Below are 22,876 nucleotides of genomic sequence, written 5' to 3' on the forward strand. Positions count from 1 at the left end.
CACATGCTTATTCTAGTCTATTCTTATCATTAAAGGGGACATCATGGGAAATTAGTTTGGCTATAGTCTTCTGAAATATTACTTAGGCGCTGGAGGGGAACTGACAGACACTCCTTGCAGTTTAGCCAGGGTTTGAAGTCTTAATTAATTTCAAGCCCTATTCAAGTCAAGTCAAGTCAAGAGTTTTATTTGTCACGGCATACGAGTATACAATGAAATGCGGGTGGTCTTGCCCGCAACGATGTGCAAATACAATGGTAATAATATATAATAGAATCCAATAGAACGACATTGTGCAATAAACAAGTAAACAGAGTAGGGCATATCGGTATATGTACATGAGTTATTTATAGAGCATGGTAGGACATGCTAGGTCCTGTGGTAGTGCAATACTGTTAGCTACGGATGAGGCACTGGGTCTTTATGTATGCTATATTATACAATCTCAAGTTATACTATACTATTCTTAAAGTGACCTTTCCTTTTGTAAAGTGGCCATAAGTGTGAGCGTGTGCAGCATGAGTGTGTGCTTGCTCATGTTAAAGTGACTGCTTAGTGTGTGAGCGTGTGCAGTGTGTGTGTTGTGTGTGTGTGCTCATGTGTGCTTGTGTGCGGAGAGTTCAGTGTTCAAGGCTCTGATGGCCTGGGGGAAGAAGCTGAGCCGAAGTCTCTCTGTCCTAGTAGCTGGTGTTCGCAGGCGTCTGCCTGACCTCAGCAGCATGAACAGGCTGTTATTGGGGTGGTGTGGGTCTTTCATTATTCTGCAGGCTCTGGATTTGCACCTCTTGTTGTATAGAACCTGCAGGGGTGGTAGTGCAATACCCGTGGTACGCTCGGCTGAGCGCACCACTCTCTGTAGGGCCTTCTTGTCCTGTGCCGTGCTGTTTCCATACCAGGCAGTAAACTTCCTTAACTGTCTCAGGTGGTAGAGGCGCTGCTTCGCCTTTTTTACGACTGAGTCTATGTGTGTTGTCCATGTCAGATCCTCTGAGATGTGGACCCCCAGGTACTTGAAGCTGCTCACCCTGTCCACGGTAGCCCCGTTTATCATCAGTGATGTGTGTGTCTCCTGCTGTCCTCTCCTATAATCCACGATCAGCTCCTTGGTTTTACCAATGTTCAGGAGCAGGCTGTTGTCCTGGCACCAGCGTTCCAGTACCTCAACCTCCTCCCGGTAGGCCTTCTCGTCGTTGTCCGAGATCAGCCCCACCACCACTGTGTCGTCCGCAAACTTCACTATGGAGTTGGAGCTGAACTTGGCCACACAGTCGTGTGTGTATAGTGAGTACAGCAGGGGGCTCAGAACACAGCCCTGGGGGGACCCGATGCTCAGGTTGATGGTGTTGGAGGTCTGACCACCCACCCTGACCGCCTATATGTATCAATGTTATAGTACTCTATAACAGGGGTTCCCAAACTTTTTCAGCTCGAGACCCAAAAGAGAAATTTGGTGTTTCCCCAGGACCCAAACTTACAAAAATACATCATGAATTGCCATAACATACATTTATAGGGCGGCCGGGTATAGTGCAGCGGACTAAGCGTCTGTCTACCACCACAGAGACAGTGGGATCGAATCCAGCTGTTGTGCTTCCGGGTTGGCCGACCGTCCATACTAACACAATTGGCAGTGTTAGAGGGTGGGAAAAACCCGGCGAGGGTGGGTCCTGGTCGTTGTAAACAGCGACTCCTACAGTTCGGTCGGGGCGCCTGCACAGCAAGGGAAGGATCTAGGAGAGGTAGTGTGACCTTCCACACGTTACACTCTCCCAGTGAGAGTCCGCGCTGCCAGGTGAAAAGAAGCGGTGGGCTGGGTACACATGTGTCGGAGGAAGCATGTGATAGTCTCCGCCCTCCCGGACTGACGGTAGGGGGTAGAGTGCGCAACGACCAGGAAGGGGATTGGGAATTGGCATAACGACTAACATTGGGATGGGAGAAAAAATGGAAAAAGAAGGGGGGAAAAGATAATAAATATATATTTTTTTTAAATATAAACTACTGATAAAGAACACAACAAACCATGAATTTCAAATGTATATGAAATGTATTTATTTAATTATAAAAGTACATCACAGCAATAATCAGAGTAATGTTAAGTTGCTCACCACCTCATAACATATGTACATACAATTTTGTAACACTTTTAAAAACAAACATGTTCTACTCTCCTTTCTATTTCTCACCCCTTTTTCAACTCTCCATTTCTTACCCCCTCCCTCCATCCCTCAACCTTAAACCCCAACATTGAGCAACATTCTGATTAATTTGTACTGACTTATTAAAAAATTCTACTGACCTGACATGCTAGAAGGGGTATAGTATTTCATCTATGGCACAATGAAATCTAATGAGAGGTATGTGGCTGGTTGAAGTTTTCAACCAGCAGATCTATTCTGGGCTTGGTTTTTGAAAGTGCTATTATGAGGTCATGCTGAGCATTTAGTCTGTTTCTGTATTTGTTTTTCAGGTATGCTAGAGTAGAAAACCCAGATTCACATAAGTAGCTACAGTACCGTGGTGCCAAACTGAATCAACACATCTACAGCTAAAAAAACAACAAAAAAAACAGAACTTTTTACGTTTTTTTTTTCTTTAAATTGGCGACCCCCAATTATTTACAATACTCTCAGCAGACTTATACTTAGCTTGATAAGAGTAGAGAATAAATGGTTTGAAGTAGTGATGCACGATATATCGGCCGCCGATATAATATCGGCCGATATGGCAGTTTTTTTTACACATCGGTATCGGTCCGATATCAAGATAGGGCCGATATGGGCCGATATAAAAAAATTTTTGGCCTTAAATAGTTTCAAAATATCTGTCATTTCTGAAAATAAGTTACAAAAGTAAAAAATAAAAATCTAACTTGGAGCCTATTGTGCTTGTACTCTAGGCCATTGGTTCTCAAACTTTGTCATGTCAAGGACCCCCAAATAAGATAAGATAAGAGATAAGATAAGATATTCCTTTATAGACACATAATGAGGTCAGGGACCCCCATTTATTTTGTTATTTTGTTTATTTACACATATAAAAACACTTACATATAATACAATATAATCCACAAAGAAAATGTGAAGGAGAATTGCTTATAAACCCTCTAGGTGCTTGTATGTGGCATTCTCCAATAAAATTATAGTCAGATTACATCAATATACATTATACACACAAGGAACATTCATTCATAATACATACAAGCAGGTCTACAGATAGACACTGGAGTAGGCACTTATGCCATACAGCTTCATGTTAAGTGAAAATAAAAGTAAAGAAACTACAAATAATGACAGGAAAAATGAACAAAATACAACCAAATTAATACAAGCTCTATGAAAAGAAAGCCATCAGACCACAGTTTGTAAAGGGAGCCCATTATGGAAAATATTGACGAGCTAGGACTGAGATGTGATTTCAGTGCTCTTTTAAACTTCAGAAAAGACAAATCCAAAATATGTGGAGGCAAAGAGTTCCACAACTTTGACCCTCGGTAGAGTATAGTGATGCACGATATATCGGCCGCCGATATAATATCGGCCGATATGGCCGTTTTTTTACACATCGGTATCGGTCCGATATCAAGATAGGGCCGATATTAAAAAAAGATTTTTTTTTTTTTTTTTTAATACATGTTTTGGCCTTAAATAGTTTCAAAATATCAGTCATTTCTGAAAATAAGTTACAAAAGTAAAAAAAATTATGCGTTTTGGAAAATAGCTCTTTATTTGATTATCATAAAAAAGTGTTTTCTATACAGAGATATCGACATCGGTAAATATCGGTATCGGCCAGAACAGCAATATTAATATCGGTTATCGGTATCGGCCACAATTTTCACATCGGTGCATCACTAGTTTGAAGTTAGTAGAGAGGACATCAGACATCAGTAGCTTCACTCATGAGTTTTTTTATTTCTATTTTCTTTACATATACATACCTAAATATGAAGATATATTCACCATTGTGAAGATTAATATATTTAGAATATAATATAGAATAGAACATGCAATGCAAACTAGTTTGGTTCCAGCTCAAATATAATTCAAATAAGGCAAACACATTTGCATGTAATAAAAAAAGTCAACCAACGAACTCGATTCTTGTACCGGATCTCCTCTCTGGTAAACAAGAATACCCTGAAGACTCTGGCAGGAGCACTCATTCAGGGGTACTACGACTATGCTTGCACCTCATGGTACCAAAGCACCTCAAAGGCGCTAAAAACAAAATTACAAACATCTCAAAACAAACTGGTCAGACTACTGCTTGACCTTACTCCTAGAACCCACCTCACCCCTGCCCACTTTGACAACCTAGGATGGCTTAGAGTAGACGACAGAGTACAGCAACTTGCAATGGGCCTGGTCTACAAGATACACTACACGACCAAGGTACCCATGTACATGTCAAAATACTTCCCAAAGGTCAGTGAATACCACGATCACAACACCAGAGGGAGCTCCACAAATCATGTTAAACCCAGATTCGGCTCAAATAAGGGACTAAACACGTTTCGCAATTATGCCACATCAATGTGGAACGCCCTACCCAAAGCTGTAAAGGAATGTGGATCACTACCCACTTTCAAAACCTCTCTCAAGGGACACCTACGGGAGACTGCAATTCAACACTGGCCCCTGTAAATATCCTAACCCAACCCCCTCCAATGTACAGTCATTTACCTAGTATGGTTTTGTCAATAGTCCAATGTACAATTTTGTTTGTTTGTACAGTGTCTCCTCCCCCCCCCTCAATGTACAGTGTTACTTGTTTATACAGTGTGCCCCCCCCCCCAACCACCTCCAATGTAAATTACCCAGTATGATTGTCAATATCCCAATGTACCCAACCCCCCCACCCAACCTCCTCCAATGTACAGTTTCTACGTCAAATGTATATACTCCCTTTTCTTGACTCCTTCTGTATCACAAACAGTACTGTATTTGCAAATCTGGTATGTCATAAATGTATAGATGTAGCAGTACTGACTATCTGTATGTCATGTATGTCATATATGTCCTGATGAATTGAAAATGGGGGACCCTGATGTAAACAAGACGAAAGTCTTTCTCTGGTCTGCATCCCCTTAACAATTGTGTGTATTGAGCTGTACTGTATTGTACCCATTCTGCAATCTGTTAATAAAGTTTTCAATCAATCAATCAATTAAAGAAAGCCATTTGCTGTAATTTCCTGCAACTTAAAAAACCTAATTTCAGTAAAATAGCAAACACAAGGGTAAGTTCCAAATAAGTTATTTATTTAAGTACAGTGTATAAGGTTGCACAATAGTTTATTGTTAAACACGAGAAAACACGCACACAGTGGAAAAGAGGAACAGAGGACAGAGCAATCACATACTAGACAAAGATGAGTCTGTTTCTAAGCTGGCTGCTGGTGTGTTGTCATCATAGTGGCGCTGTACGGCCTAAACCATTGTTCCCCTGTATATATTACATTTGATTTTCTCTCTCTATATATATATTTTTTTTAGTAACAAAAAATGCCGATATTGCCATATCTGCAGATATTCTTTATATATATATATGGATGGATGGATGGATGGAAGGATGGATGGATGGATGGATGGAAGGATGGATGGATGGATGGATGGATGGATAGGGCTAAAGGCAGATGGGGAATAAGAACCTGTGTGATTTTATATTCCACTACTGCACCTTAATAAACCTTATAAAAATACACTTTTTATATTCCACTACTGCACCTTAAGTTTGAGTCCCAAATCTCGTTGTATGCAAATATAATGATAATAAAGTACAATCAATCAATCAATCAAACCACTTCTTTCCTAACTGGTGTTTCTAGGTTGTTCAGAGAGAGTGTGAACCAGATGAAGCCCCAAAAATAATTTTTTTTAGCTAGGGCTAAAATAAAAAAACAAAAATAAACGTGTGTTCTGCAGCCAGCCATGCCCGCCCAGCCCTCTGTCAGGGAGCCAGAGGAGGAGATGGAGGCGGAGGGAGAGTCAGAGCTTCCCGAGGCCAACGGTGACATGGAAGAGGAGAGGGAGGGAGGAGGAGGTGGAGGAGAGGGGGAGGAGACCATGGAGGAGAGCACAGAGGAGAGGGACAGTGACTTGGATGAAAGCGACGAGGAGGATGACGAGGATGACGAGGAGGAGGAGGAGGAAAGTTCAGGTAAGGTATAGTGCAGGAAGTACCGGTACCAAAAAATATAAAACCGGATTATAGGATTCAGAACAAAACATTTAAAACCGGATTATAGGATACAGGCCAAAAAATATGAAGCCAAATTACAGGATACAGAACAGAATATATAATACTGGATTATAGGATACAGAACAAAAAATAGAAAACCAGATTATAGGATACAGAACAAAAACTAAACCCGGATTATAGGATACAGAATAAAAAATATAAAACCAGATTATAGGATACAGACCAAATATATAACCGGATTATAGGATACAGAACAAAAACTATGAAACATTGATTATAGGATACTGAACTCACACAGACCATGTAAACATACACACAGCGTGATGCTTAACTCATTCAGCGCCTAGAGGTCGCTGTTTACCATGTGGTAAGAAGGCCAGCACTCTGTTCAATGGGGATAATGCCGGTGTTTGCGAGTGCTAAAGCTATATTAAATATTATAGCTATGGATCTAATAAACACGTCAATTGTCAGTGAGCTTCTTCTGGTCAACATGCAAAAAACAGATAATTTTTTCTTAGATACATTTCCGTTTTATACCGTGGTGAATATGAGTATAGTTTTAGAGTGATTCTGTCGAATCCCAATAAACTCCAGCAAACGGCGCTTCAATGCATTTCCTTAGAAATCGTGCCATTTGTCGCTTGATTTATGAATCATTCTGAAATAAACGCTAGATTATCGGTATTATGTTTCATCATGCACGAAAGCGGGGGAGGAAAAGTCGCCCCTCCGTGCTTTGGTCGGCGCCAACGGCACGCACACACACACACACACAGACACGTTGTGATTGTTACGAAAAAAAAACATCGGATTAACCCAAGATTGGTAACATAGAGTCCTTACCTCACATCTGATGTACTGCAAAAAGAATAATCCAATTCCTGATCGCCATTCCAAATATTGATTGCGGTCGTCTGTCCAACGTTTATCAACCAAAACACATGAATCCACGGTGCTCCCAGTGTTCCCAATCCGTGTGTTATAACGTTAGTCATGCCCGAGAAGGAAAACCTGGACCGGACTTCTTAGATCAGCATACAGCCCAAGCCAGATTCCAATGATGTGCAATACCGTCCGCAAGGCGTTAGTAGGGGTGGGAATCACCAGTTTCATCACGATACGATACGATATCGATTCTTTGGACAACGATACGATATTATCCGATATCACACAGTCTGCCACGATACGATACGATACGATTCAGGTGCCTGTGATCGATATGAGACGATATTATATGCCCATTTAACACAATCAGTAACATTTAAATCAACAAAAAAAAAGGCAATGGAAATATCATTTGACATTTTTATTTTTGAGCTCTTCCAGACATTTAAATGAAAAACAATCTATTGTTTTTAATACAAATAGACCTCCTGTTCACTGTTTTTGGTTCGTTTTTCTTCTTCTCGATATTAATATCCTATTCACTGTCACAGAGCTGTATTTTGGCTGGAAAAGCCGGCCAGGTTGCGGAATAAAACGGCAGGGACATGTTTTGGATCACAGAATAGGCACACTAGTCTTGCTCGGCTCTGGGTTAGCTTGTTAGCTTACGCTAACGTAACGTTATCTTCGATCTTTAACGCAACGTGGGCATAATGGAGTGGCGAGGATTCCAAAGCAGGTTAGATGCATTGGACCCGTTGCGGAATAAAACAGCAGGGACATGTTTTGGGTCACAGAATAGGCTCACTAGTCTTGCTCTAGTGACGCTCTGTGTGCTGTTGATGTTAAACGGAGTTTCACAACACTGGGCGCGGGGCGATGACGTCGCCGTCGCCGGATTTTCAAAATAAGAGTATCGCAATATGAATCAATCTTTTTACGTTGAATCGATCCTATTTGATTATTGATATTAGATCAATATATCGATCTGTATCGATGTATCGTCCCACCCCTAGGCGTTAGGCGGCGGTATTGGTCTTTCGCAAGCTCAGACCCATTCCCAATGATAACATCAGGCTGGATGGATGAAAAATGAATGGATATAGCGACTAAAAGAAATAACGATTAAAACCCGACTTTCTCGTGATTGGCGCAGAATGAGTTAAAGGGGAATGTCACCCAATTTAAGAATTTATGTGTAATCGGGATATGAGGATGCACATGAATAACATCTCCCTTTTGCTGGTTCCTGGCTGTATACACTATGTACCACTAGCTTCATATCATAGCCGGGAAAATTAACATAGATTGAAATGAACAGACATCTCCCAGGTGATGGTACATTGTGTAATTTTATTTTGCTTCCTCAGAAGCATTTAGAGATTACCTAAACATACTGTAAATGCAGGCCATGCGTGATCATCATCACTTTAAATTAGTTATTTTCACTCATTTACACGCATTCGATTCAACGTCTCCGTTGAAATGTTGAGAAGTTGTTATATGAAGCTAGTGGTACATAAATACAGCCGGGAACCAGCAAACGGGATTTACAAGTTATTTATGTGCATCCTCATATCCTGATTATACATAAAACCCAACATTTTATATTTAATGGGCGATACTGAGGCATGTAAACACATAATCCAATTTACTGTTGACTTGTATCGCTGCGACACAGCACAGCCGTGGTCATGGTGCCTATGGTAAGACCTTTAAGCATCTTTGAGCATTTGGAAAAGTACTATATAGATCCGATGTATTATTATTATTATATTATTACCTATCCAGCAGGAGTGGGGAAAAAAAATCGATACAGCAATATATCGTAGATAATGTACTTCCACCCACTCACTAACAATGAGGCAACAATGCTATTATTTGCCTCGTTGTTAGTGAGTGGGTGGAGTGAGTCACCTAGATCGTAGGGGTGTGAATCACCAGAGGTCCCACCATACCATATTATCACAATACTAGAGTCACAATATTGTAATAATATTACATTATTGCGATATATTGCAATTTATTACCTTTTTTCAACTGCAAATTATGTCCCTGACGGAAAACATCTGCAATACAAATTTACTGTGTACATACATGATCTGTTTTATCTAATAATATCACCTTTTCAGTCTGTTCACCTTATCCCAATCATCTTTATTGCAGTAAAGTACGTTCCTGGTCAAATTCCCAATCAGGTCTCTGACATCGAGGCCATCTAATCATGCCTCCCCCTTAATTGGCTGATATCAATCCCTGTCTCCTGAGCCGTTCAGCCATCGTGTAGTGTGATGTGTGCCTGGTGCCAGTGTATGGCAGCCATTGAGCCTGCGTAGCCCAAGGTTGGGTGCTACACAGTGGTGGTGAAGGAGGCAATTACCACTCTACATTGTAAAGCAATTTTAGTGTTTAGAAAAGCGCTATATAAATGCAATTATCATTCATTCAGTAATATTGTCAAGCTAAAATTACATTTAGTAATATATTGCCGTATTGATTTCCCCCCCACTCCTGCTGGATAGGTGGTACTGTCGCAGTGAGAGAAGTCGACAGTAAATTGGATTATGTGTTTACATGCCTCAGCATCAAATCAATTCACAAATTCCAAAAATCCATTTTGAAAGGTAAAAAGGTAGTTGCGTCACATAGAGAAGAAGTACAGAGAATCTCCCCCCAGAATGTGAAAAGTTCTGCACAAATAACAATCTGTAGAGTCAAAGTCACGCCTCCAAGAGGAGTTAACTGTAGACAAAACATTGTTTTTGAGTGGAGGGGACCTTTAATAACATTGCCACAGAGAGACGCCTCTCTCTCTACCTGTATCTAATGTGGTTTTCTCTTCCATTCTTCACCTCTTCTCTTCGCTCCATCCTTTCCTTTCTTCCTCCATCTCTTCCTTTGCCCCGCGAAGAGATGGATGACGAGGACTGTGAGAGGAGGAGAGGAGAATGTCTCGATGAGATGTCAGACTTGGAAAAACAGTTCCAGGAGTTAAAAGACAAGTGAGTTGTGTTTTGGGGATGGATGGATGGATGGATGGAAGGAAGGATGGATGGATGGATGGAAGGAGGATGGAAGGATGGATGGATGGAAGGAGGATGGATGGAAGGAGGATGGATGGATGGATGGAAGGAGGATGGAAGGATGGATGGATGGATGGATGGAAGGAGGATGGATGGAAGGAGGATGGATGGATGGAAGGAGGATGGATGGATGGAAGGAGGATGGAAGGATGGATGGATGGATGGATGGATGGATGGAAGGAGGATGGATGGAAGGAGGATGGATGGATGGAAGGAGGATGGATGGATGGAAGGAGGATGGATGGATGGAAGGAGGATGGATGGATGGAAGGAAGATGGATGGATGGATGGAAGGATAGGGCTAAAGGCAGATGGGGAATAAGAACCATTTTGACATCTTTCCTAACTGGTGTCTGCAGGTTGTTCAGGGAGCGTGTGACCCAGATGAAGGTGAAGCTGGATGAGGTTCTGACCGGTAGAGCTGGAGAGTACAGAGAGCCGCTGGCCACACTGCACAACCACACGTCGCTACGCACACAAGTAGCTGGTAGCTAACGCACACACACACACACACACACACACACACACACACACACACACACACACACACACTGCACAACCACACGGCGCTACACACACAAGTAGCTGGTAGCTAACGCACACACACACACACACACACAACCACACAGCGCTACACACACAAGTAGCTGGTAGCTAACACACACACACACACACACACACAACCACACACACAACAACACGGCGCTACACACACAAGTAGCTGGTAGCTAACGCACACACACACACACAACCACACGGCGCTACACACACAAGTAGCTGGTAGCTAACGCACACACACACACACACACACACAACAACACGGCGCTACGCACACAAGTAGCTGGTAGCTAACGCACACACACACACACACACACACACACACACACACACACACACACACACACACACACACAACAACATGGTGCTACACACACAAGTAGCTGGTAGCTAACGCACACACACACACGCACACACACACACACACACACACACACACACACACACACACACACACACACACACACAACAACATGGCGCTACACACACAAGTAGCTGGTAGCTAACGCACACATACACACACACACACACACACACACACACACACACACACACACACACACACACACACACACACACACACACACACACACACACAACAACATGGCGCTACGCACACAAGTAGCTGGTTGCTAACCAGTGATGTACCAACCTTGTATGTTCGTATTTTTGGCGAACGTGAACTGAACGCACTGTATATCCGCTAAATAAACATAATTGAGAACACGTTCATTCTCAGCACTCTATTATAACGGCGTTCAAAGATGTGCCAGATTTCATATGCATTTCAGCCGAAAACGAGTTAAAACACACTGTAAACAGGCTTCAAATGTATGCGGAAAAACCACCCGATCTGGCAACGCGCCTGTCACTCCTGGCTACGTCATCAGACTCCTCACAACAAGCAGTGGAACCGCGGAATCTGCGAGCATTAGTATCATGGACGAAGCCGAGAGCTGCAGCAACACTCGCTCAGTCAGACTCTACCTCTAGACGTCGGCGTATGAGCATTTAAAAGAGTTTAACGTTAAAGTCAGTACTGACTCAGACGGAAACAATCGAACGTTTGTCTGTAAACTTTGTCCACCCGGTTTGAAGAAGCAAGTCCGCACATCGACGTCGAGTCGTCGACAGCAACACTGAGAATATGCAAATGTCCTGTTTTAGTTTTCATAATAAAGACAATTCAAGCAAAGTTTTTCCTCATGTTTTTGAAAGTATACTGTAGAGATGAAAGCTGCAGCTACTAGTGTGGACTGAATGGGCGGCAGCAAAGCGTTATGGAAATGCCAGTATTCCGATTGCTGTCTGTGGTTCAATAATAGCTTGCAGCAACGTATTGAAAAAAGAACTAACAAAATGGGCCGTTCAATATCTCCTTTATGTTCGAAATGTCAAACAGACCTGGGTACCTACAGTCTATCACTACTTTTGGGAATCTAAGTGTTTATCCAGGTTCTGGGGCCAAGTGATTGACTGATTGATTGAACACTCCATCAACAGATTGCAGAATGGGCACAGTACAGCACAGCCCAGTCACATATGTTATGATGAATTGAAAATGGGGGACCCCGATGCAAACAAGACGAAAGTCCCCCTCCGGTCCGCATTGTAAAGGGTGACACCCTTTACAATGAGGCAACAACGCTTCCTTTCAGGAGGTGTGGGCCCCACTATTAGACTATTTTCCTGCTGAAATTTCTCTGATCCTTCTAAAGGCCCAGTGCCCCATTGTATGGACAGACCTAGGATAGGAAAAAATAAATATATGTATGTCTACATGTGAATGGGCTCGACTCAAGTGCAATACTGTACAGTGCCTGTCTTGGTTTGCTTTCCTTTTTGCTTGTTTTTCTTTTTGTTTTGTTTTTGCTTGCTTATGGTGTGGATGATGGCATAGAGATGAATTGGAGGACCCCCCCCCCCTTGTCCCAATGTGTGTTTTTGTAATGTAAGTAACTGTACGTGAAAAATCTATATAAAAAAAAAATATCTAAAAAGAACTAAATTAGTTCATTTTTGAAACCATGAACTTTAGTTCAACATTTTGAATTATGAACTATGAACTGAACTAGTTAATTAAAAAAATTGTGAACTGTGAACTGAACTAGTTCATGTAGAAAGTGAACTTTCCCAACACTGTAGCTAACGCACACACACACACACACACACACACAACAACACGTCGCTACGCACACAAGTAGCTGGTAGCTAACACACACACACACACACACACAACAACACGGCGCTACGCACACAAGTAGCTAGTAGCTCACACACACACACACACACAACAACAACATGACGCTATACACACAAGTAGCTAGTAGCTAACACACACACACACACACAACAACAACATGACGCTATACACACAAGTAGCTAGTAGCTAACACACACACACACACACAACAACAACATGACGCTATACACACAAGTAGCTAGTAGCTAACACACACACACACACACACAACAACATGACGCTATACACACAAGTAGCTAGTAGCTAACACACACACACACAACAACATGACGCTATACACACAAGTAGCTAGTAGCTAACACACACACACACACACACACACACACACAAGTAGCTGGTAGCTAACACACACACACACACACACACACACACACACACACACACACAAGTAGCTGCTGGTAGCTAACAACACATTCACACAAGTAGCTGGTAGCTAACAACACATACACACAAGTAGCTGGTAGCTAACACACACACACACACACACAAGTAGCTGGTAGCTAACAACACTCACACAACATGACGCTATGCACTAGGGATGAGCATCGATTTTCGAATATTCAAATAGTTGTTAAATTATTAAAAATCCATTTGTTTATGCGAATATTGTTTTGTACAAAAAGTCCAAAAAGTGCAGTTGTATATTGGCAGACTTGACTTGTAGGAAATGTAATTACACGTTCGCAACAGTAGATGGCACTAGTTATTTGTCAAGCGAGGGTTCAGCAAGTCCAGTCCCACACATGGCCAGGGGGGGGGGGAGAGACCCGGTGGCCTATTCCTTAATGTCAAGCAAGCAGTGCAAGAATGCGGAAGCATTCGTCACCGCAGGTACCGTAGTGGCGTGCGGTAATGCGCCTTTCATTTTCCTTCGCCCAGCGCTCAGGTGCGTGCGTGCGCCGGCGTGCTCGCGAGGTGCCCGCGCATGCGCATGAGATCCCGCCTTGGTTCGACACGAGCGGATGCCAGAAACCGCCCCTTATTCAGTATCCAGAAATAGCTCAATTGGCAAGACTGCATGGCTGTGGATCCTACGGCTCGTTGCTGGCGAGTTCGAATCCCATCAAATATTATTTTTTTAACGTGATTTTTTTTTTAACGTGTATTCTTTCGCCGGTTAAGGTTAGGCATGGTTAAGGTTAAGGTTAAGGTTAGGCATTGTTTCGGAGTTGGTTAAGGTTAGAACGGTTAAGTTTAGGCGCTGTTAAGGAGCTGGTTAAGGTTAGAGTTTGTCAAAGAGAATGGCAATATTCTTTCTATGGTTAAGGTTAGGCATGGTTAAGGTTAAGGTTAGGCATTGTTTCGGAGTTGGTTAAGGTTAGAACGGTTAAGTTTAGGCGCTGTTAAGGAGCTGGTTAAGGTTAGAGTTTGTCAAAGAGAATGGCAATATTCTTTCTATGGTTAAGGTTAGGCATGGTTAAGATTAAGGTTAAGGTTAGGCATTGTTTCGGAGTTGGTTAAGGTTAGAACGGTTAAGTTTAGGCGCTGTTAAGGAGCTGGTTAAGGTTAGAGTTTGTCAAAGAGAATGGCAATAGACAGCCTATTTCCGCGCGACAGCTCCCAAAGCGGGCCTGAAAAGAAAGGCGCTTTACCGTAGTGGCGTGCGGTGACGAATGCTTCCGCATTTTTGCACTGCTTGCTTGTCATTATGCTACACGCGACCCGGTGATAAGCCTGGACCGAGGAAGAGTTATGATTCCACTTTTAAGATCATGGTGATCAATGAGTCTAATTTAGATCTATGGTTCTATTTTTCACTTTGAGATGGCTAAATCATATTATAAATACCAGTAGGCCACCGTTTGAGCACTATAGTAAACCCGAATCGGCAGCCAAAGCTGATTGGACCAAGTCTCCTAATAGGGATGGAGGCCAGATGAGTCTTGCGGTGTGAAATCATCTTCAATCATTTCATCTGGCTTGCGAGGCTACAATACCGCAGTTCTCAGAGAGGATACTGCCCAGATATTGGAATGACGGAACTATTTGTGAGTGATTTGTGGTGGATGTTAAAGACCGGCTGGGTGGGTGGGGTTCTCCACCTCCATCTGCATACCACTTCAGTCTGTCTGTGAACACGCACACACACACACACACACACACACACACACACACACACACACACACACACACACACACACACACACACACACACACAGCCACACAAAACAACACACACACACACAATACATTACTTTTTTCTCTCTCTTTCTCTGGAGGTGTGTACAGGGAATTGTGTCTACAGGTCATCAAACACAAATATGAGTGTGAACTACAGGGAGCAAGGCAACATCTGGAGGTAACACACACACACACACACACACACGCACACACTTAATCCTGAACTGAATCTTGAATCTTAAAGTGTGTGTGTGTGTGTGTGTGTGTGTGTGTGTGTGTGTGTGTGTGTGTGTGTGTGTGTGTGTGTGTGTGTGTGTGTGTGTGTGTGTGTGTGTGTGTGTGTGTGTGTGTGTGTGTGTGTGTGTGTGTGTGTGTGTGTGTGTGTGTGTGTGTGTGTGTGTGTGTGTGTGTGTGTGTGTGTGTGTGTGTGTGTGTGTGTGTGTGTGTGTTAGAGTGAGCGGACATTACTGGTTGACGCCATGAGGACAGAACTGCTGGACAAGATCAGGAGACTGGAGGAGGACAGACAGAGCATAGACCTCACCTCAGGTACACACACACACACACACACACACACACACACACACACACACACACACACACCTGGGCCAACATTGGGGACATTGAAATGACCATACGTACCTTCATTCCCATCTCAGACCTCACCCTTTCTTCTTGTTTGTCCGAGGGAAGCAACCGTTTTGGAGGATTTGGAGGATGTAGAAGAGAGGGCAGGGTTTCAGATGGGCCAGTTAGATTAGAGAGGGCAGGGTTTCAGACGGGCCAGTTAGATTAGAGAGGGCAGGGTTTCAGACGGGCCAGTTAGATTAGAGAGGGCAGGGTTTCAGACGGGCCAGTTAGATTAGAGAGGGCAGGGTTTCAGACGGGCCAGTTAGATTAGAGAGGGCAGGGTTTCAGATGGGCCAGTTAGATTAGAGAGGACAGGGTTTCAGATGGGCCAGTTAGATTAGAGAGGGCAGGGTTTCAGATGGGCCAGTTAGATTAGAGAGGGCAGGGTTTCAGATGGGCCAGTTAGATTAGAGAGGGCAGGGTTTCAGATGGGCCAGTTAGATTAGAGAGGGCAGGGTTTCAGATGGGCCAGTTAGATTAGAGAGGGCAGGGTTTCAGACGGGCCAGTTAGATTAGAGAGGGCAGGGTTTCAGATGGGCCAGTTAGATTAGAGAGGGCAGGGTTTCAGACGGGCCAGTTAGATTAGAGAGGGCAGGGTTTCAGATGGGCCAGTTAGATTAGAGAGGGCAGGGTTTCAGATGGGCCAGTTAGATTAGAGAGGGCAGGGTTTCAGACGGGCCAGTTAGATTAGAGAGGGCAGGGTTTCAGATGGGCCAGTTAGATTAGAGGGGGCAGGGTTTCAGACGGGCCAGTTAGATTAGAGAGGGCAGGGTTTCAGATGGGCCAGTTAGATTAGAGAGGGCAGGGTTTCAGATGGGCCAGTTAGATTAGAGAGGGCAGGGTTTCAGATGGGCCAGTTAGATTAGAGAGGGCAGGGTTTCAGATGGGCCAGTTAGATTAGAGAGGGCAGGGTTTCAGATGGGCCAGTTAGATTAGAGAGGGCAGGGTTTCAGACGGGCCAGTTAGATTAGAGAGGGCAGGGTTTCAGACGGGCCAGTTAGATTAGAGAGGGCAGGGTTTCAGACGGGCCAGTTAGATTAGAGAGGGCAGGGTTTCAGACGGGCCAGTTAGATTAGAGGGGGCAGGGTTTCAGACGGGCCAGTTAGATTAGAGAGGGCAGGGTTTCAGACGGGCCAGTTAGATTAGAGAGGGCAGGGTTTCAGATGGGCCAGTTAGATTAGAGAGGGCAGGGTTTCAGATGGGCCAGTTAGATTAGAGAGGGCAGGGTTTCAGACGGGCCAGTTAGATTAGAGAGGGCAGGGTTTCAGACGGGCCAGTTAGATTAGAGAGGGCAGGGTTTCAGACGTCCAGTTAGATTAGAGAGGGCAGGGTTTCAGACGGGCCAGTTAGATTAGAGAGGGCAGGGTTTCAGATGGGCCAGTTAGATTAGAGAGGGCAGGGTTTCAGACGGGCCAGTTAGATTAGAGAGGGCAGGGTTTCAGACGGGCCAGTTAGATTAGAGAGGGCAGGGTTTCAGACGGGCCAGTTAGATTAGAGAGGGCAGGGTTTCAGACGGGCCAGTTAGATTAGAGAGGGCAGGGTTTCAGACGGGCCAGTTAGATTCGAGAGGGCAGGGTTTCAGACGGGCCAGTTAGATTAGAGAGGGCAGGGTTTCAGACGGGCCAGTTAGATTAGAGAGGGCAGGGTTTCAGACGGGCCAGTTAGATTAGAGAGGGCAGGGTTTCAGACGGGCCAGTTAGATTAGAGAGGGCAGGGTTTCAGACGGGCCAATTAGATTAGAGAGGGCAGGGTTTCAGACGGGCCAGTTAGATTAGAGAGGGCAGGGTTTCAGACGGGCCAGTTAGATTAGAGAGGGCAGGGTTTCAGACGGGCCAGTTAGATTAGAGAGGGCAGGGTTTCAGACGGGCCAGTTAGATTAGAGAGGGCAGGGTTTCAGACGGGCCAGTTAGATTAGAGAGGGCAGGGTTTCAGACGGGCCAGTTAGATTAGAGAGGGCAGGGTTTCAGACGGGCCAGTTAGATTAGAGAGGGCAGGGTTTCAGACGGGCCAGTTAGATTAGAGAGGGCAGGGTTTCAGACGGGCCAGTTAGATTAGAGAGGGCAGGGTTTCAGACGGGCCAGTTAGATTAGAGAGGGCAGGGTTTCAGAAGGGCCAGTTAGATTAGAGAGGGCAGGGTTTCAGATGGGCCAGTTAGATTAGAGAGGGCAGGGTTTCAGACGGGCCAGTTAGATTAGAGAGGGCAGGGTTTCAGACGGGCCAGTTAGATTAGAGAGGGCAGGGTTTCAGACGGGCCAGTTAGATTAGAGAGGGCAGGGTTTCAGACGGGCCAGTTAGATTAGAGAGGGCAGGGTTTCAGACGGGCCAGTTAGATTAGAGAGGGCAGGGTTTCAGACGGGCCAGTTAGATTAGAGAGGGCAGGGTTTCAGACGGGCCAGTTAGATTAGAGAGGGCAGGGTTTCAGATGGGCCAGTTAGATTAGAGAGGGCAGGGTTTCAGACGGGCCAGTTAGATTAGAGAGGGCAGGGTTTCAGATGGGCCAGTTAGATTAGAGAGGGCAGGGTTTCAGACGGGCCAGTTAGATTAGAGAGGGCAGGGTTTCAGATGGGCCAGTTAGATTAGAGAGGGCAGGGTTTCAGACGGGCCAGTTAGATTAGAGAGGGCAGGGTTTCAGATGGGCCAGTTAGATTAGAGAGGGCAGGGTTTCAGACGGGCCAGTTAGATTAGTGGGAATCATGAACAGCCAGCCTTACCAACTAGCACTTCAAATAGAACAATCAAATGGCCACAATTAGCCTGCGGGGCTTGTAGAGGACCACCCCAGTGACGGTGTGTGACGTCACTTGTAGAGGACCACCCCAGTGACGGTGTGTGACGTCACTTGTAGAGGACCACCCCAGTGACGGTGTGTGACGTCACTTGTAGAGGACCACCCCAGTGACGGTGTGTGACGTCACTTGTAGAGGACCACCCCAGTGACGGTGTGTGACGTCACTTGTAGAGGACCACCCCAGTGACGGTGTGTGACGTCACTTGTAGAGGACCACCCCAGTGACGGTGTGTGACGTCACTTGTAGAGGACCACCCCAGTGACGGTGTGTGACGTCACTTGTAGAGGACCACCCCAGTGACGGTGTGTGGTGGCAGGTGGATGTGTTAAAAGGCAGTTCTGAAAAGCTGCCACAGAAAAGATCACAACCATCGTGGGAAAAACCTCCACCCTTAATTTATGTGTACGAGAGAGAGAGAGAGAGAGATGATGGGTCCTGTAGTTATTACTGGTGGGAATCATCAGAGGCCCCATGATACCATATTATCACCAGATAATTACCTTTTTTCAACTGCAAATTATGTCCCCAATGGAAGACTTTATCAACATCTGCAATAAAAAAAAATATATATATATCATCGGTTTTATCTAATCGGATTCTGTTCACCTCATTCCAATCATTTTAACTAGTTCAAGTAGTTAGTTTATTATTTGTCACAACAAAATACAGAATACTTTATGATGAAATGCTTGTTTCCATATGAGCCCCTGAGAGTGTGCTACATACAGAAAAAAAAGAAATTAAGTAAGTAAAAAGTAAGTAAAGGAATGTTCAGTCAATATACATAATTTATATACAATACAGAGTAAAATGAGTAACAGTGAGGTACAATGCAGAAATTGGGGGATAGAATCTCCTTCTGAGTCTCTCTGTACTGGCCATGAGGCTCCGGTAGTGCTTGCCTGAGTGCAGCAGTTCAAAGAGGCAGTTGTTTGGGTGACTAGAGTGTATCGATCGATCTAGAAAGTGTATCGATATAATATTGGCACGCATGATATCGCTAGGATCACCAGTAATACATCTTGCCCTCCCTCCTTCAGAGTGGTGGAGCGATGAGACGAAGAGCAAGAAATGTAAAAGAAAGAACCAAGTGGCACGAACAGAGAGAAAGAAGAAGTCAGCCCTGGTCTCAGGTAAGATCGATCTATCTATCTATCTATCTATCTATCTATCTATCTATCTATCTATCTATCTATCTATCTATCTATCTATCTATCTATCTATCTATCTATCTATCTATCTATCTATCTATCTATCTATCTATCTATCTATCTATCTATCTATCTATCTATCTATCTATCTATCTATCTATCTATCTATCTATCTATCTATCTATCTATCTCCCTCCACCCCTCCCCCCCCTCTCTCTCTCTCTCTCTCTCTCTCTGGACATTTAATATCATGCTTGTGAATCTGTGACCTAAAACTATGAGGTAATAACTATTTCTGGACAACAATGGTCTTCAGTGTGATTTATATTGGTGTGTTTTGTCCTAAAGTTGTAGTATATGAACAACAAACATCTAATCCCTGTTTATTCCCCCACTGTTTCCCCCCAAAATGGGCGTGGTGCCCCCAACACGGAGGAGTGGCCATCAAAATTATGTATTAACCGGTCTGATTATGATGAGCCCCGGTTAACCAAACCAATTTTTGAAAACCAAACCGCTAACCCTAAACGACTGGATGTTGCGGAGGTGACCTGATCTGTGACGCTAAGCTAGCTTTGGCTCGTGATTTTTCCTTTCTTAAAACTGATGCTTAACTCTTTGGATGCCAGACCCGATGATAGTCGGGTTATTTCGCCATGGACATTGGATGTACCAGATGGCGATCAAACAATTGGAATATTATTTTTGGAATACTCCCGATCACAGGTAAGCACGATCTGACGTAAATTTTTGCTTGATCCTGCAATGCTTTTATACCGATCGGGCGTTTTTAGTGTTCAATACGAATGCCGTTACTGACAATCAAATAATCAGAAACATCCCCCCCCCTTTCATGCATTCATGATGGAACATAATACCTATGATATAGATTTGATTTCGGAATAATAGCGTGTACAGGCAAGACACGGCAACGTCTATAGTGGAATTGACGTATACGGCTATAACTTAGCATTTCGGGAATTACCCTAGACCGCTCTAAAACCATACTTATATTCACCACGGTATAACACGGGAACGTATGGATGGAAAAATGTATTCTTTTTCACATATTGAATGATAGATAGGTGATGTCAAATGGGCCATAGTATTGTATCCATAGCTATAATATAGAATATAGTTATAGCCCTGCAAACACCGCCACGTATTCCTATACTTTAAAGTTTAGAGCATCTGCCTTTTAACAACACATCACGCATATCGCTCCGGCGCTGATTGAGTTAAAGTTCAAAATCCCCTGCCTTATCAGAGATGACCTGTTCACGGGACCACAGCTGCATTGACCACAGACAAAGCTAGGAGCGACCTATTAATAGTCCATTCTTTTTCCTAGAGCTGCAGCATAGACTGGATACTCGGGAGCATGATTTGCATGGCGGGTGTCCGATTACCTACCTCCGTTTTAAGAAAAGCCATATGCAAACAGTGCTAGGATTATAAACATTACGCTTTACAATCGATTGACTGAATATTGCAACCAAGGTATTGTAATGACAACAACAAAGTAATTACTAATTAAAGGTGCACTATGTCGTTTTGAGATAATTGTTTACATTTGCAGAGCCTGCTATTACAATGTAATTGTTTGAATTAGAGTCTGTCTCATTTTATCATAAGATAAATCATCTTGAAATAGAAGCCTAACAGTGGGCGGCTAGGTGGCGCAGTGGGCAAGGCGCTCACCACCAACGCAGGAGATGCTGGGTTTGAGCCCAGCTCTCGGCGTTGCTACCAGCTTGGCTGGTCGTTCATACTAATACAATTGGCAGTATTAGGAAGTATTAGTATTGGCAGTATTAGGAAGCTGGTGGGTGGGGATCGGACGTTGTGGACAGCGACTCCTACAGGTCGGTTGGTGCGCCTGCGCAGTAGAATCAGGAAGCGACTGGGGCGGCGTGTCCCTTCCACGCAGACCCTCGCCACTGAGAGATCGCGCTGTGCAGGTGAAAAGATGCGACGGCTGCCTCCTCGAGTACCGGAGGGGACACGTGATGCAAGGCTTTGTCCACATTGCTGCCGGCTTGTCGGAGGCATGGCCTAACAACGTTTGAGACAGGGGAGGGTAGAATTGGACGATACGAAATTGGGGAAGGGAGAAAAATAGAAAATGGGGATAAAAAGTAGATAAAAAAAAAGAAATAGAAGCCTAACCGATGTTTCTTCGAATAGTAAATATACTTGTAAACAACATTCAAGTTCAAGTTCAAAGTTTGTTTATTAATTGTCATAGTAAAATACAGAATACTTTATCATGAAATGCTTTTTTCTGTGAGTGTGCTAGATAAAAATAGATAAAAAGTATAAAATAGAAAAAGTCAAAAATATGAGAAAAGTGTTCAGTCAATATACAATACAGAGTAAAAAGAGTAACAGTGAGGTACAATGCAGAAATGGGATGAGGTAAACACTTAGGGTAAGGTGCAATGAGGTATTAATTGTAGTGCAAATCTCTTTACTTAATAAATATAAAGTGTGTTGAAGTGTACATTTCTGGCCCTGTAATTGTAAATAGTAAAATGGTAACTTTTTATCCCGGGGGACCCAGTCTTTCCCTGAGCATAGTTTATTGAGTTGAAAATGTATCCCCCAAAACTACACAATGCACCTTCAAAAATTACACCAAGTGCATAAGAAACGTGCGGAGATCAAGATCGGGGGGCGGGGTACTAGGAAACTAGATAATGGGGTTAGTGAGGTAACGTTCATGCCATCTCTCTGTTTCTCTCTTCCAGGTCCTTTTATCGTCTACATGTTGAGAGACATTGACATCCTTGAAGACTGGACTGCCATCAAGAAGGTGAGACAGTGATGATGCTTCATAGCTACTGACATACACTTTTATTCTTCTTTCTTTCCCGTCCCCCAATTTTGTCATTATGCCAATTCCCTTCCCTGGTTTAGAGACTACCACATGTCTCCTCTGTCGGTCTGGGGAGGGTTTAGACTACCACGACGTGTCTCCTCTGTCAGTCTGGGGAGGGTTTAGTCTTCCACATGCCTCCTCTGTCGGTCTGGGGAGGGTTTAGACTACCACGTGTCTCCTCTGTCGGTCTGGGGAGGGTTTAGACTACCACATGCCTCCTCTGTCGGTCTGGGGAGGGTTTAGACTACCACATGTCTCCTCTGTCGGTCTGGGGAGGGTTTAGACTACCACATGTCTCCTCTGTCAGTC

General features: G+C 43.9%; 1 protein-coding gene across 2 annotated transcripts in view; it reads left to right on the plus strand.

The window, feature by feature from the left end:
* The window catches only part of brms1 (BRMS1 transcriptional repressor and anoikis regulator), a 43,142-nt gene that overhangs the window by 3,818 nt on the left and 16,448 nt on the right, over positions 1 to 22,876 (plus strand). For both annotated transcript variants that reach the window (XM_084318558.1, XM_084318557.1), the window contains exons 2-8: positions 5,927 to 6,161; positions 10,003 to 10,093; positions 10,534 to 10,661; positions 15,215 to 15,294; positions 15,569 to 15,665; positions 19,576 to 19,668; positions 22,437 to 22,501. In XM_084318558.1, the coding sequence (XP_084174684.1) occupies positions 5,933 to 6,161; positions 10,003 to 10,093; positions 10,534 to 10,661; positions 15,215 to 15,294; positions 15,569 to 15,665; positions 19,576 to 19,668; positions 22,437 to 22,501 (783 nt within the window). In that variant the 5' untranslated portion in view covers positions 5,927 to 5,932. The remainder of the gene's footprint in view (positions 1 to 5,926; positions 6,162 to 10,002; positions 10,094 to 10,533; positions 10,662 to 15,214; positions 15,295 to 15,568; positions 15,666 to 19,575; positions 19,669 to 22,436; positions 22,502 to 22,876) is intronic.

The sequence above is a fragment of the Notolepis coatsorum genome, assembly GCF_963971535.1.
Source record: "Notolepis coatsorum genome assembly, chromosome: 1".
Taxonomy (NCBI): Eukaryota; Metazoa; Chordata; class Actinopteri; order Aulopiformes; family Paralepididae; genus Notolepis; species Notolepis coatsorum.